The following is a 16,421-nucleotide window of genomic DNA, read 5'->3' on the forward strand; positions in this document are numbered from 1 at the left end:
GTCATGGACAATTTTGTATCTCCAATTCGCCTCACTTGCACGTCTTTGGACTGTGGGAGGAAACCGGAGCTCCCTGAGGAAACCCACGCAGACACCGGGAGAACGTGCAAACTCAGCACAGAAAATACCCAACTCGCTCTACCTGGAAATCGAACCCAGGACCTTCTTGCATGCATGCAGCTGCAGATCATTTCTTATCACCTGGATAGGACATCCTGTGATGGATTGATACTCTTGCCTTTAACCCAGTGTTTCCCAATGTAACTGGACACACTGTGACCCTGACCAGGATTGCTGCTGCCCAGTACAAGTGGTAGGTTTAGTCTGACACCTCTGCTATGATTTTCCTGCCACTGGTTACTGGTTCAAGCCACACCCCCACTAAGTAGCCACTGTTGAGCCCATGAGAAAAGTCCTTAATCCAATTGTTTGCACTGTGTTGAGTAACAAGTGTACATCGCTTTGGATAAAAGCATCTGCTAAATGCTGTAAATGAAAACGTTTTGGGAATAGCAGCAGGGGAGAGGAAGATAAAAAAAAAAAAGCAAATAGACAAAATTGTATGTTTTCATTTATACGGAAAAAAAAGGAAAACATTTAATCTCCAGTTTATTATCGATGGTTTTGTAGCATCTATGGGGATTGGTACAGATGTGTGGTTACTGGCCAGAATGTTTTGGTTACATTTAATTTGGTTTCTCGTTTGTTTGGCCAGCATTGTAATCAGTTAAATATTGGAAGAGCAGAATGGGACTGATTATGTGGTTGTTTGGCTCAACGAGGGCTGCGCTGAAAAAATTATGCATCAGCCGTAGCCTGTGCTCATTTTACTGCCAACTTTTGATAATGTGTCAGTACAGCAGGACGTGCTGTTTAGTGTTTCCATAAGACGCCAAGTGGTTTCTCTTTTCGTGCTTCGCCCTTTCTCAAGTTTTGAAGGTTATTTGGTGGCATGATTGTTCCTATGAATGATTAAGTTGAGCAAAATAGGGTTTTGTCCACCAAACCACTGCAGAAATTTCAGACTTTAATAGATTACACTGTGGGCTGAGGAGACCCAGAACATGCTCAAGTAAAGCTACAGCTTTCTGCCGCCCAGCCCAGTAAACTAGGTCAAAACCCGCTAGTATTTCAAACAAAGGTTGGTTCAAAGTTGCTACATTTAATAATACATACACACACACTTCTGGGCTTTTAATACACAAATGTTTATTTAGCCAAACAAAGCAACGTTCAATGAAAGAAGAGCGACGAGACAAAGGAGTAGCTTACAGGTCAGAACAAAGAAAGCACAACTTTAAAAGGTTTGTCAAGACTTTCCTGCTAATGATTTACCAGTTCTTTGCTAATCTGCCACTACATTTCACCAGCAATGTCAACAGCAATGCGTTTATAAAAAAATTAGATTCAAATATTTACCAGTCAGACTTTTAACTGTTTGTACTGTGAGTACTTTATTTAAAATGCTTCTTCTAACCACAAAAAATGAGGTTCATGAAGCTGAAAACCAATCTAACTAAAATTGGATTAAGTCCCATAGACCATAGCTGCAAGGACAGAGAAATAACTGTAAAGAACAGATGAGAAGGTTTACATGTATTCACAGAAAGTAGTCCAGCTCATATCGGACATAGGGGTTCTTCTCATCGTTGTAGACAAGAGGATAATGTGCAATCAGAGCATCCTGTGAGCCAATGTAGATGGAATTATAAATCTTCCAGTATACATCCCGTACTTTCCTTGCAGGGTGGAACAAACCCTAAAGGTGAAGAAAAACATGTCAGAGTAGAATTGGATTCCAATTACAAAAGGTTAAAACAATGTTGTTTGGCTCATCATTTCCAAATCATGACTTACCTGCAGGCAATATTGTAGCATACGGCAGGGTCCAATAGCCACACGAAGACCCTCAAGGGCTCCCATTACAGCTTGAATAACGTGTGGTGAGGTTTCAAAGACGTTAGGCCAAACGTAGTTAAGCAAGTGATTGAGAGAGTCCTCGCAGCCGAACCCATACACACCCAGGGACATGTGCTGTACTACAGCGCTGGCTGTCTGCCTGTGCACAAGGTCTCTGAAAAAAGACGTTACAAAAGCAGTTGAGCAATCAGGTATAAACCTGTAAACATACTGACTGAAGCAACCTGTAAACTATCAATAACGTATTTTAATCCTATAAAACTAAGGACGGAAATACAAGAAATAGGAATTAGAAGCCAAGAAATCAGATGGGACCACCTCATTATTAAACTTCTAATCAGAATTTTCAGTGTTCACTTTACCTAATATCTCTTGAATTTCTTTGCATGTATTAATTAAATGAAGGGGAAAACAAACTGCTTACCTGTCCATTAAAGCATCTTCGAGTAAAGGTGTAACAGCATAGATGTAGTCCTTGCCCATTTCACCAATATATTCGAATAAGAACGAGAGAGATTTGAGAACACCGTTCTGAACGTTGAGTTCTGGTACACGATACTCGTTCATCAGTGCTGGCAGGACCGTAAAGGGAGAACATGTTTCTGCTACAATAGCTATTGCAACTGTTGTACACACTCTGTTCTGACGTTCCTGCACTTTCAAGTTGTTGAGCAACGTGGCAAGTACATCATGAGGCCTAGAAACATCAAGAAACAAATAATTTAGGTTTTTCTATTCTAAATGCCATCACTAGAATAAATGAATGCAAAACAACAAAATAGTAGTTTTTACCCAATAGCCTTGGCAATATAGCCAAACGTGTTGACGGTGGCTCGTCGGATTGCTTTCTTGTGAGCTTTTAGCAACTCCAGAAGCTCAAAACAAATTCGCATCCATTCCCTGGCAGACACATATTCAGCACCCCTACAAAGAGAATAAAAGGGATTGTGAGTTACCTCTAAACTGATGGAGTCAAGTACTGACAAGGCATGAAATCAGACTTAAAACTGACCTGTCAGCAATTCTGCCCACCAGATCAATGCAATTTTCTTGCACTTTCTCATGTCTGTTCTTCAGAATTGGGGTCAATCGAGGAAGCAGGTCTTTAATCGGAGGCGTCATCTTATGCATGCCTATAAAACAAGGGAAAAGTCGAAGTGAAAATTCTAAACGTATAGAAATGATAGAAGACCTATAGTACAGAGGTAGGTTAAAACCAACTATCTAGTTGACAGCAAACGCCATGTATCAACAATATGTAGACGATACTGACTGTACAATAGAAAGAGTGAGACCACAGGCAGCTTCAGGTAGTATTTTTTTACACTAAACAATGTCCATTACTAAGAGTACATCAAATATATTTAAACAGGTATATAATGCACTAGCCCAGCTCACTAACAATCTCCAGCTCCAGACTTTAAATACCAGGTTGTGATAACCTGACCAAGCTGGCCAATCTAGTCGTATCCAATTACCCAGTTGTATGTAGGAGGGCAATAGCTAACACAGATCCCTCAAACATGCAGTGGCCAACTGCTTTATTTTTTTTCACTAGCAAGAGGCAACTTCACACAGAGATCAGCATCCACAAAACTATAACTGCATTATATAGAAAAAATATTAATAAAATAAACACACACATACCAATTACATTAACAATAGCTTTAAGGGCTCCAAGAATGCTTCCAAGCACTTCAGGGTACTCCTCTCCCAGGTACTCATAAAGTACCACACCCAAGTGACCCATTAGCTTTTCCTGAAAGGGAAAATAGAGCAACGTCAAATAAAAAAATAAAATAGACAATATTAATGCCAATATATTCATTTCTGGGTGTAAGCATTTGGTATAACTTTTCCCCCTCTCACCTCTTGACAAGTCTTCATAACCACAGCTGTGCGAGAGATGAGATCAGCAGCCTGCTGACGGACTTTGGCCGATTTATTATTTAAACGCCACAAAACGGTACCACAGATCTGTGGCAGGTAAGGTTTAACTCTCTTCCCCAGAGCATTCACGACTGTCCCGAAACCGTTCAGCATTACAGAGTCCTGGTGAAATTGAACAACGTCAGCCATCTTCGTAATCATCATTACTATTCTTTTTTTGTGACACAAGACAGTTCAAGCAGTCATAACTCACCTCAGTGGTCTGTTCTTGGAAGGCATACAAGATGCCATCAATAAGCTGCTCCTCCAGTTTGTGGTCAATGTCTGCTGCCCCCAGGTTACCCATGATCTTCTCAATGGTCTCCATGACCATTTTTCTGTACTGCTCGGCCTCGTCCTTCAAGTCGTCCACTATACGAGAGATGATTTCTGCTGCCCCGACTTTGTTGGCCAGCTCAACGGTAGTGTCCACCAGCTAATGAAGGAGAAATGGTTTGATTGTGCTACATTTCCAATCATGCAAAATTCCATCAGGTTTTATTAGGATTATGACTTACCTGTCTGTAGTTACGCCTGTCCAAGGCCATACGGTGCTGCCAGAAGTGCTTAAAAAAGGGCGGCAGGATCTCGGTTTTGATGTAGTTGGCCTCCACACCATCTGTGCCACAGCACTGTTTTACTACCTGATGAGGAAAGATTGACAGTGTGACTTCTGGGAAGGGGAAATAAGGCTCCAGTAAGAAATATTTCTGTGGCTCAGGGACTAGTTGAGAATCTTTAGGGGATACTGGTATATGAAGACTAGGAAAGTAACACTTTGTTGCAAAGTAACAATCAAGCAAATACTATATTGATTTGTACAAGGATTTCATTTCTCCAAATGAAATATCCTTTTAAAAATGTTAATAGTATAAATTAGCTTGTATGCTAGCATTGCCACACAGTCCAAGATGATGCACTAGTCAGTGACTAGTGCATGTTCGGCCACAATGATGCACTAGTCAGTGATTATGTTCGGCCACAACTGCTGAGATTCACGTTATGTGCTATCGGCCAATCAGGTGATCACAACTGTGCTATTAGCCAGCTGGGACAGAGGATTGGTCGTGTTGGATAGTGGATTTGGCCAAAGTCCTGTGATAGATTGCCACATTGTCCAGGGTGTTTGTGTGCCCTCCTACCCTTAATAAATAGATAAATGGTAAAGATTCCATGGTAAATGGTGAAGTCTTACCTTCAGCACAATCTTTTTCATCTCCTCATCAGGAGACTGGAACTCTCTGATAAGGATAAGCATCACTTCCCTTGTGTAGTAATTGGCATACTCAGCATCCATCAGAGGAATCAAGTAGCCAATAGCTTTCAAGAAGGCAGCCAGACCCTAAACACACAAAGAAAACAGTGTTTACTTATCTACACTAAGCGTCTGAAACTGCCTTTTTATGTTAATTATGGCCTCATGCTCACCTTGCCTCTGTGTTGTCTGATACCCTTCCAAAGGGGTTTGAGCACAGAGTCAAAGGACTCGATACCATAGGGTGTGGCCGCCTCAGCAAGAGCAGCAATAGCCAAAGCACTGATAGTTCGCACCTTCTGCTGCTCATCCACAAGACCTGAGAAAATATAGCCAAGTGTTAGACAAACAAGTATTAAGAGAACTTTGAGCCAATCACATGATTAATCCTTTTTGCTACTACCATTAGGACTCACCAAAGCAGACCATTCAATTTAATTCTGCACAGTTTTTAGGGCCAGATGCTGTTCTGGACACGACCCTTCTAATTATCCGGGCATGAGACCGGCACTAAGGGTGCACTGATGTGTGTCCACTCAATGACTAGGTTCACGCGATACGTCTTTTTCATTTGTGAGCCTAGCTCAGAATTCAAACCCCCAGAGCTCAGGGAGTGCTGTTACCATGAAACCACACGGGCTCATTTGATATATACATTTTAACAAATAAACAAATAGGCCCACTCGCCTTATTTTTTTTTTCTTGGCTAGAAAAGCCTTCATCCTTAAATAATAGCTGTCCACAAGATTTGGCTGTGTATGTGGAAATTTGTGCCTTTTCAGTTTGAAAGCATTTGTGACGTTGGATGACAGGGTCTGGCTCGCAAGCAGTGTTTAAATTTATCCAGCAGATATTATAAAGGATAGTGATCCGACCACTGTAGTTCCTTCACAGTTAGGCATCATAATCACATGGAGTTAAAAATAAACAACAAACCATTACAACACTAACCATGTTCAATAATCTCCACCAAGCTGCGCAGATGAGGCAGGATGGCACAGCCCATGAGAATGGCAATCTGCTGAACAATTTTGATACCCGTGTGTCGAGCCTGCCAGGACTTCTTGCTCTTACACACAGCCTTGAGGAAAGGCAGGAGGGATGGAATGCCCAAAGCAGAGGCCACAACAGCAAAGGCACGAGCTGTAGTGTTTCTCACGTACTCGTCCATGTTGTCAATATCAGGCCTCATTGTGGAGATCATAGTGGCCAAACCAGCAGCCTGTGTAAGCAAACAAAAATTTGTGTCAAAATCAAGCAGGAACAGCAAACAATGATAATTTGTTTTGGTCGTACCACGTGCATAATAACAGGCTCTTGTTATAGCTTACCTTTGCCAAGTTGGAGATAATTTCTCTTCCCTCCACTCTAGCATAGTAATCTTCATCAATCAGCAAGGGTTCAATCACCACCAGGATCTGGAGGAACAGTTACAGTTTAGCCAAAAATGTACATAGTTGTGTGCTGTTTGGCTAAGTTGGTATAAAAACCAGCAACCACACTACCCCCCGTGGACAAGAATCAGCATTCCTGCTCAAAAAAGGTTTAGGCCAATAGCATAGCGTTTTCAATTATAAGATGACAAGATCCTTGAAAATTTTAAGCTTTCTTAACTGTTAATTAGTCTGTATGTAGCTAGCAATGCACTAACTATAGCTATGTGACATTTGGATTAAGGTTTAATAGGAAACATCTGGTAACTAAAAATAAATATCTGCAAACTGAATTTAAATGAGACAGATGGTGAGTCCCTTTTCCCCACAAACCATTATGTAAACCAGTTTAACTACTGTGGAATTAGATCAGATAATGCATACTAAATAGAGTCAAAATAGTAAACCTCTCTGACACTATACTAATTCGACTTGCTAATAGTAATTCGTACATGAAAATTCAGTGTAGGAGGCTTGAGGCAAAAGGTTGACGAGTGTGGCTACTATTCAATAATGTGAAGCAAAATCTCTATGCAAACAGATGCTTCAGACGAACCATCATTACTGTATCAGCACATAATAAATGCATGCTAACAGGCAGGTAGCTTAAAATCTACTACTATGGAATGGCTTAAAGGGTTAAAGGAGAAGTAGAGATGTTCAATACAATTCTTAAACATGAGTTCTGACTCACCTTGTGTACATAGGGTCGAACCAAGTCGTCCAGTTTGTATAGAATGCGGTCAATAACCTTAACCAACAGGTGGCGCTCCTGATCTTCGAGCGTTGGAGACATGAGCAATGGAAGAATCTGATTGAACAGAGGCCCAGCACCAAATTCCCTGGCTTTGTCTGTGATTTGCCTAAGAGCAGCCTGTGAGTACAAGACATGTTAGTCAGAAAAATTCACCCTTAAAGTTTCAGAGCTAAAGGTCTGCAGTTTTGTTCATGCCAGAGGAACATACCTTTCTCATGGGAGGAGTGCCATTTTTGATCTTCAGGAGCAGCTTCATGATCTTACGTTCCTTCTGCTCTTCTGGGCTCAGGGTGGACTCGTCCACCTCCACCTGAAAAAATAAGCAAAATAACTCAGGTTATAACTTATTACTGTAAAATCTTTCCTTTAAAAAGTTGATCTTAAGTAGCAAACGGTTTACTCACAAGAAGTTTGTCGAAGTACTGAATGTCGTCTGGCTTGAGGAATGGCAGGTTTCCTGAGGGCTGGTCGTTCATCTGCTTTGTGGATCTGTCTTCAACCTGCATATGGAAGCCAGTCATGCCACCAATAGGAGTTGGGGTGGCAGCTAACTTGCGGGCAGGGGTGCGAATGGGCACATAGCCTGCTGGTGGAGGCAATACCTAGGGGTGGATACAAATTTGGTTATGAATACTGTTAAAAACATTTATCTGATTATACATCTACAGAAATTTCTTTTAGGGAAAAGCAAAAAACTTGCCTTGTAGCCTTCGGGAAACATAGCATCCAGTTCCTCATCTGCGAGTGGACGGTTACGTTCATCAATCTCCCTTTCCCAGCGCCATGCCTGCAGCTGCTCTGGGGTCATACTCATCAGATGACCTAAAAAAAAAAAAAGAACCATTATGCATATAGCCTGCAACTGTTGCCAATATAGGAGCTTGAAGATGGACACTATTAAGTTTAATAAAGATTTACCTGGTGTTGGTGTGGCCATATTCATAGCAGGAGTGCCAATAGGAGTTTTTCCAGGGGTAAGTAGAGGTGTAGAAGAGCCCATCTGACTGGCCGGAGTTTCATCCCATCGTGACTTTCTTTTGCTTGCTCCAGGGGTTGGTGTCTCCCCCACGGACTCATCACCTCTGTCTGTGCGAGGAGTCTCGGCCCAGCCGCTGCCATGACCAGGAGTCTCTAAAATAGGGTAGAGAAGAAGAGTTGAAATGCATGTCCAAACTTTGCTTTCACTAGATAGTTGGATGGCTTGGAACTTTCATAGTGATGAGATAACAAACCCCTTTCTGTCTTTGGCGTCTCATCCCAGCGGTTTTTCCGTACGCTGGAGGAGGCACCACCATGGCCAGGAGTGGCGTGGCCAGGGGTGTCTCGACCGGGTGTGGCCGCACCAGCAGGTGTGTGGCTAGGTGTGGGGTCCCACATGCGTGAGCTTGGGGTGGCTCCTGGAGTCTCGCTACCCTTTGGACGACCTGGCGTTTCATCCCAGCGACTGTTGGAAGGCGTATGTCCAGGTGTATGTCCAGGCGTATGTCCAGGCGTATGTCCAGGCGTATGCCCAGGCGTATGCCCAGGCGTCTGAGAAAAATAAGCAGATTGCTGTATTGATTAAACTTGCAAAACACCTCAAATGTAAACCTACCAGCTTTTGAAAAACTCATCCGTGAACTAGGTAGGGTTTTAAAAGATCAGAAAGAATCTTGAGTAAGGGTGATGCATGTGTAGGATAACTGTACTTTTACTCTATATCTTACACATCATTTCAAACTTTCTTTGCTGGTGTAATTCATGTTAGAAATGAAACTTGTCACTTTTCGCATTAATAACTCTGCACACTTGCAATTTATACAATAAGAATTTGATTCACTGCTGTTGGATGTCTGTTAAAAAGCCTGTCTTTATTCAGGCTACAATTAATTTTTTTCCCTAATGGCACATAACACTAGTCCACTATTGCTATAATCAAGAGTTTGATTTTCCAGTGAAGCTTTCAACCAGCTGGCAAGCCTGTATACAGACATGACTGGCTATGTCAGAGGGGGCATGGCTGAGGCCCTGCAATGGGTTGTCCGGGGTGTGTTACAGCATTTGGTTGCATATCTGCTTCTGCCAAGGTCAGAGGTAGGGAGAAGTATTCCCTTTCACTTGTTATCCCATGTAAAGTCAAGCAATTATTCAGGTTCGCATGGGTCCAATCAGTATCCAAATACGTCCCAGGAGCAGACGGCTATTAACAAAGTGCTTCAATCTGCCTAAAGACAGCCACACAACACTTGTACAACTATGCTGGTGTTATATAAATTACCACATGGTTTAAGCAGCTTGATTGAACTTTTTTATAAAATGTTATCAAAGAACAGACTTACTTCTGCAGAAGAATCTGCCTGATCCCAACTGGACACTTTTTTGGGCGTAGTGTTTGGGGTTTGGTCAGCTGTCTGGTCCCACCGGCGCTTGCGTTTAGGGGCGGCAGCTTGAGATGCAGCAGAGCCATTGACTGCTTTCAGGTCACCAGATTTAGCCTTTTCTGCCATTTGTAGCCTGATTTCTCTCTGTGCAAAAAACAAACACACACACGAGCCTTTTAAAACAAGATCTGGTATTCACTTTGTGTTTGCTTTCATTTGCCGAGATATATAATGTATAAAGTTTATGTGAGAATATTATACTTCTTCTTTAGAGAGATGCTGCTCCTTCATCACATCCATGTATGACCTGGCAGGCATCTTGGGATCAGGCGTTTTGCCCCCTGCACGAAAGAGCACCCACAAAATACAAGACTGTTAGCTAGGCGAGTGCTACACCCAGACCTTATTCATACAGAAGTCAACTGGCCCTTAATTTAATCCTCAGCTCTTGGTTAAAATAATTATTTTACTTAAGATCCTCTCAATGTAACAACCTAACATTAAAAAGCCTAACTGTAAAAAGGCCTAACCTTCATAGATTACAAAAAACAGGCATGAAAATAGAGGTTTGTGATTCTTTAAACAGATAAGGAGAGGATATAGCCATCATTGTTGCAGGCTCCTGGGCTGTGCTCTCCAGAATACGTACACTTTCAGTGCCAAGGGTCCTTCTGCAGTCAGACTTCAAGCAGCAGAAAAGAAGCCTAGAAAATTTCTCTTTACCATTAGTAACACTTTGGAAAAGGGTTTGAAATCACACAAAACAGCATACCACCTCTGAAGCTCTCATCACTCACTGTACACAAACCTCATACAGTAATACAGGTCTGATCAGAATTGTAAAATGTGCATCTCAGCTGGTTTGTCTCAGATAATGTACCCTTGTGGGATAACACACAAGTTCATTTCAAGGAGGAAATTTGTATAGGCGTTTGTTTTGGTTGTTTTTTGTTTGTTGAATGTAATCAATAATGAGCAAAATGAATTCAAAATGAACACACAGAAGATTGACATTCAAAAAGACTCACTGATTAACGTTAGAACTTTGGGTACAGAGAGTTGGTAAAACCATGTCCCACCCCACAACAAATTTCTAAATCTGATAGAAATCGCATCTCTTTGTCCACCATAACCTACACAGGATGAGGTGCTGCACCCTTAAGAGAGTGCAGACAGGACTGGCAAAGCAGTACTGCTGTAGGAGAGAAATTAAGCACAGTTAGTAAGGGCCCGTGGAATCTTTGTACACAGATTCTTTTCAGATATATTTCTATTTTGTGTAAAATAAAATAGAAATATATTTACACAACACTTATACTGAGGATAATCCTGTTTGGACTTCACTACATGCAATGTCCTTTACCCAGTAATTAAGAGACTTTCTACACTAACACTGTACTGTCTAAGTGATGGAGGTTTGAAAAAGGTCCATGTGCATTTAAGTACTATAGTATTAAAGTATATACAAGTACACACGCTGGTGCATGGGCGGTTTTTACATAATTAGATCATAAGAGTTAAACATGCAACTAAAGCCAATAAACAGCTGTGCCACAGTCACAGATAATAACAAAAAACTATTAAACAACAATCCACTTTGAAAGATGACTGGCATTTCTCATGTCACCAGTATGTCAAAAAATGCTTGTAAATGATCATTAAAATAAAAGTGAAGATGTTATTTATGTACATCTTCTATTGTAGACCCCCCATCTTCCAAAAAAGTCATTTCCAATTCCCAATTGTAAACCCACTGCCACTTGGACAGCACCTGATCTGGTCAAGGTTAACCACACGTCTCCTCTAACACGTGTTAATTCTGCCGCCGCTTATCACCTGCCAGAGTCATATCATGCACAGAGAGCCAAGCTAAGCTCCATGTGACTCCCCCACTCATGCAGGCACCCGGACCAGTTTCACAGCGGCAGCAGGAAACCTGACCCTCAAACACAACAACTAGTGTTTGTGTGGACACGCGGCCATTTCTGTGGTCCTGCTGAGAACTCGCTAGTTTGGACACTCTGCAGGGTGCGCTAAAGTGTTATACAGCTGTGCCACTTAATCACCTGAGGTATTTGTTTTCTTACAAAGTGCAGCCTGTACAAAAACACTGCACCACAATCTATATTATGAATTATGTAAATCAAATATTCTAGGAATTTTTAAAGTTATGTTTAATTACAAAGCTTAATGAATTTAAATGCAGGACACATCTTTGGCTTATGTAATCAGAGACCCTTTATACTGATCCTGTAACCCTTCAAAACCACACCTCTACCCACCTGTAACGCTTCTGCTTTCATCTAATTATTTAAACCATTGTTTATTTCAGTGCAATAATCAGCTTCAATTTGTTGTCAAAGACGATTTGGTTGGATTTTGTGGTTTTCGAACATGCAACATGATATTCTCACCAGCCGCCAATTTAAGGCTTCTGTAAGACTGGTAGTGTCATAAAAAAAAAATGCAATCACACTGTGTAAACCTGGCTTAAACAAAAACACCCAACTTAAATTCCTTAAACAATCAATTAGGTAGTGCTTGAAGGGTTAGGAACCAAAAAAAGCTAATCTGGACCAGTAAGTGTAGACAAACAGTGTATTGATCAACATGGGGGGCTATCAAGGCGAATGATGGTGTCCCATTTACCATCTGCGAAAGGGTCATGACGCTCAGGAGAGATGATCATCTTTTGTCTGCGTCTCTTGTACTCATCCTCGCGGTCCGAGATCTTCTGTGGTCTGTGCTCGGCGAAAGGATCATACTGTCGACAAAGGAATATCAATCGTAAGTTCATGTGAATGCTTTTACAATGACAGACAAAACTTAAGTTCTACTTATGATTTAAGATCAACAAAAAAAACTAAAAAACAATCAAATCACCTGTTCATCTGATTGTGGAATAGAATTGAGTATTGCCACCGGAGCATGGTACCCTGGTTTCTTTTGGCCAAGCAAAGTTGTGGAAGAGTCTTCTTCGTCGTCCTGAAGGAACAAGAGAGCAAGATGAAAAGCAAGAATTAAAAGCAATAAGAGGCTGGTTATGCCTGGCAGTGCGGCACAGTTTCTGAACAGTTAAAATAGTACACAAAGACGGGTTTATATTAAATAGGCTTCGGTGGTGTATGTCAATATTATGAATTGTGATTACGTAGAATAGTAAACAAATTATTTAAAAGTTCATTATTACTACATTAACATAATGCTTACCTGCTTACTTAAAAGAATGGAAAACTAACCAGTGTGTTTTATCGATACTTTGTCCAGATTCAACATTCTAGCCAAACATATAATTATATAATCATATAATTAACCAAAAAGAAAGACGTAAAGAAAATGCCTTACATCCTCCTGTTCGTTGGCAGCAATAGAAGTCACATAGCCAGCAAAGCGGCTGTCGCTGCCTCCGTAGATCTCCTGATCGTAAAAGCCGGTGGAATCGAGGCCAACTCCTTGCTCTCCCTCCTCCACCAGCGCAGCCTTCATCCCCTGGATCTCCAGGATCTGCGCCTCAATATCTAAACAAAACAACCAAAAAGTTCTAATTAGCACAGTATGTCTGTGAAAGCAGGCCATCAATTAAATCTCTCAGGTCTGGCAGGTAAACAGCCTTGTACTTAATTGTCAATCTTTAAAAACAAAACCAATCACAATATCCTGGTCATTTTTAAAACCCATTCAAATGATCATGACCAATGATTAACCACTTCTAAAATGCAAGAACTCATGTCACTTATGGGCCATCAAGGATCAAAAGTATTTACTTTTTCTCAGAGATTGTTGAGGGTTTACCTCTTTATTTAACCTCTTAAAACCTTCAGTTAAAACCTTTTTAATTTATCCACTTTTAATAGTAACAGAGCTACCTGTGCAACCATTATCCACTCATTTCCCTCTGTTTATGAAGGATGCTGCTTAAATAAAATATTACATTTTTTCCTTATTTTTTTTTTTTTTACTGTTTATAACAGATATAAATTAAACTCTGGTGGATCAACAGGATTAGTATTGGGTTGCACTTCTGGTAATGCTAGGAGCATTTAAGAGTAATAGCTTCTCACTAAACCAGCAACAGTACCAAAATACCATCTGACCGGAAATAAAAAGTTTTGGAACACCCATTATTTGGTTATAAATTATATAGAGTGCTAATGGAAATGATTTTTAACATTTTTCTATAATGTCACTTTCATGCACCATTTACAAATGGATGTGTACAAGACAAGTGTACAAGTTCCCAATCCCTTTAGCAGCCATACAGCAGTGATGCAACTACAAGAATCAAACTTCATTTGTGTTTATACACTCCTAGGAAAATTTGGTCTCTCTAAAAACAAATGAGCTCCCAAATTAAGTTGCTTTATTTGTTTAATGATTTGTTGTCAAATGAATTAAAAGCTTAACGGTTTGCCATTATGAGCTTGGCAATTTTTTTTCTAGGAGTGTATACCTAATAATACACTGACAACGTGTTTAACTGTTTACAATAAATACAGACACACAAATAATAATTACAGAATAGAATGCCTTTGTCATTTATACATACACAGATGTATTCTTTCTTCGAATATCCCAGCTTGTTTGGAAGCGTCAGCAGCCATTGTACAGCGCAGAGAGGGTTAAGGGCCTTGCTCAAGGGCCCAACAGTGGCTGCATGGCAGAGCTGGGATTCGAACTCTCAACCTCTCAGTTGATAAGCTCTACCCACTAGGCTACCTCTGTCGCCAATACATTATAACCAGTAACTACATTATAACCAGTAACATATCATGTATGTTTTAGTTGTCGCCACAAGTATAAGGACCAGAATGATGCACTGTGGCAACTACAAAAACATACCTCGTTTTATTTATACATGATACTCAGGAGAAACATTATCAATATGGTCGCCAGAATTGAATTGATAGCATTTAATAATAATAATAATTTACATAACCTTTGCATAGGCAGCGCTTTGCTACTCTGCTGGTATTGTTAGTATTGTATTAAGATGGTTAAACTATATGCAACATAAATCCACAACCAAACTGTGATCTTTTAACCGGGAACGTAAACTGAACGTAAGCTAGCAAAACATTGGTGCGTGCAATCCTTGTGTTAGCATGCTAGCTACAAAGCAATTAGTACATTGTTTATTAAGCAGCAAAAACGTCAGTTAAAAGAAATAAATGCAGCAAATGAAATGTAGTAAGTGTGTTTATTCAAAAGCTTTAATTACAAACGACAGCACTGTTTTGGTGCAATGCAGTGAGATTACGAATCCTGCCCTTTCCATTTTTTTTAAGCTAACGCCATTTTGAGAAAGTGTATTAGCAAGTTTGCTAACGTTAGCTAGCCAGACACGCAACGTTACGCAGCCGGGTTTAAACGATTTCCATAAAGCATTTCCTTCCAACACTTTACTTAATGACCAAGAAGATCTAAAGTTACATTTTCTAATGACTATGAATCAGTTTTAATAACACGCGTTATCTTCTCGGCCTAGGCTTTCTCAAACACAGACGCCATCTTCTCAGCGCTGCGCTCACGTTACTTAGCTTATCAACAATCTTATATTGTGTTGCTACAAACTACATCCAGCGTTTCATTTACCATGCATAGCATCTATAACACAAGAAATATTTCAAATATACACAAACCTTCGTGCGTTTTGGCGATCTTCGCCATTTTTGCGAAAGTGTCCGTGTACGCAGATCTGTTCCGTCAGGCCTCTGCTTTCTTTTACTTAACACCGTCACGCATGCGCAATGAGCAGCACGCCAACAAAGCTTTCGTTCCAAATACTGTACCTAGTGCACTACTGAATTCGTCTTGAGCGTAGTGACCTATTCTTAGGGGGAAACAATTAACTCTTTAAATATACATTTTAAGCACCATGCAAGTCATAAGAAACTAGTCATATCGACAGTATAACTGAAAATACAAGAACAAGATGATATACTTTTTTATAATTTTAATTATGAGCACCATAATAATGTAGAGATGTGGTCAGTGTGAATCGGATTACAATTATATGTAATTCTTGTACTTATTCAACCATTTAGTGACACTACATGCCAAGTTGTCATCCAGTCCATGTCAGTTAAACTAGAAATAAGATTATTTAGATAAACTTATAAACTTTAGTGTTCATTCAGACAAACTTAGTATTTATATGTTCCTCCCACCTAAACCACAACAGCCTAACCCACCAACCTAGGTATAAAGTGTATTTATGAGCAAGTTATTCATACCATGAGCACTAAAGCCCCTTTTCCATTGCACACTATATTACATTACATTTTCAATTGCGCAAGGACACTCATGAAAGTGAGGTAAAGGTGAGGCTGTGATGGCTCTCTCCACCAGACCTGAAAGCAAATATGCTGCTGTAACTGTAAACAGTAGCAGTAGCAACACCAGGACACTTTTAGGTTTGCCCATATTTAATATTTCATGTTTTTCACAACACCAATAAAATCTATTGCATTTGGGTTTAAATATGGCACTTGCATTGTTTTCCTTCTGTAGTGATTCTGTTTGACCAATCAATGGTCTCCATTGTTTCTCAGCCAACAGGTTCTGCTTCAGAAAGCTTGGTTCCCGGTCAAGAAGGGTAATTAAATGAAAACATCCACTTAAGATGGGATTATGTATTTAAAATGTACTGTACATAGTGTGGGTGCAATAGAAAATGGCACATTATACATGTAAATCTTGGCCACTGCTTTTAAACTTTAAGTAGCTAAAAATCCAGACAGTCCTTTTTGAACAAGCACAATGTCCAT

At 40.3% G+C, this 16,421-nt stretch overlaps 1 protein-coding gene across 3 annotated transcripts; it reads right to left on the reverse strand.

Moving 5' to 3' along the window:
• Window positions 1-1,184: 1,184 nt before the first annotated feature.
• On the reverse strand, window positions 1,185-15,384 carry sf3b1 (splicing factor 3b, subunit 1). Of its 3 annotated transcripts, none has more exons than XM_063005858.1 (25): window positions 15,294-15,384; window positions 13,000-13,172; window positions 12,538-12,639; window positions 12,304-12,418; window positions 9,916-9,995; window positions 9,613-9,798; window positions 8,527-8,812; window positions 8,213-8,425; window positions 7,995-8,116; window positions 7,699-7,896; window positions 7,503-7,604; window positions 7,232-7,411; window positions 6,436-6,522; window positions 6,056-6,326; window positions 5,278-5,423; window positions 5,045-5,191; window positions 4,368-4,493; window positions 4,064-4,285; window positions 3,790-3,972; window positions 3,568-3,679; window positions 2,933-3,053; window positions 2,713-2,844; window positions 2,345-2,617; window positions 1,858-2,074; window positions 1,185-1,759 (listed from the first exon to the last, which is right to left on the reverse strand). In XM_063005858.1, the coding sequence occupies exons 1-25, from the start codon at window positions 15,319-15,321 to the stop codon at window positions 1,601-1,603; spliced, it is 3,981 nt and encodes a 1,326-aa protein (XP_062861928.1). In that variant the 5' UTR covers window positions 15,322-15,384; the 3' UTR covers window positions 1,185-1,600. The 3 variants fall into 3 exon arrangements, with proteins under 3 accessions (XP_062861928.1, XP_062861927.1, XP_062861929.1); XM_063005857.1 differs by having other exon boundaries at window positions 8,527-8,824; XM_063005859.1 differs by lacking the exons at window positions 12,304-12,418; window positions 12,538-12,639; window positions 13,000-13,172; window positions 15,294-15,384 and adding an exon at window positions 10,304-11,768 and having other exon boundaries at window positions 8,527-8,824.
• Between the last annotated feature and the right edge of the window lie 1,037 nt (window positions 15,385-16,421).

Source organism: Trichomycterus rosablanca, chromosome 12 (assembly GCF_030014385.1).
Source record: "Trichomycterus rosablanca isolate fTriRos1 chromosome 12, fTriRos1.hap1, whole genome shotgun sequence".
NCBI classification, from domain to species: Eukaryota; Metazoa; Chordata; class Actinopteri; order Siluriformes; family Trichomycteridae; genus Trichomycterus; species Trichomycterus rosablanca.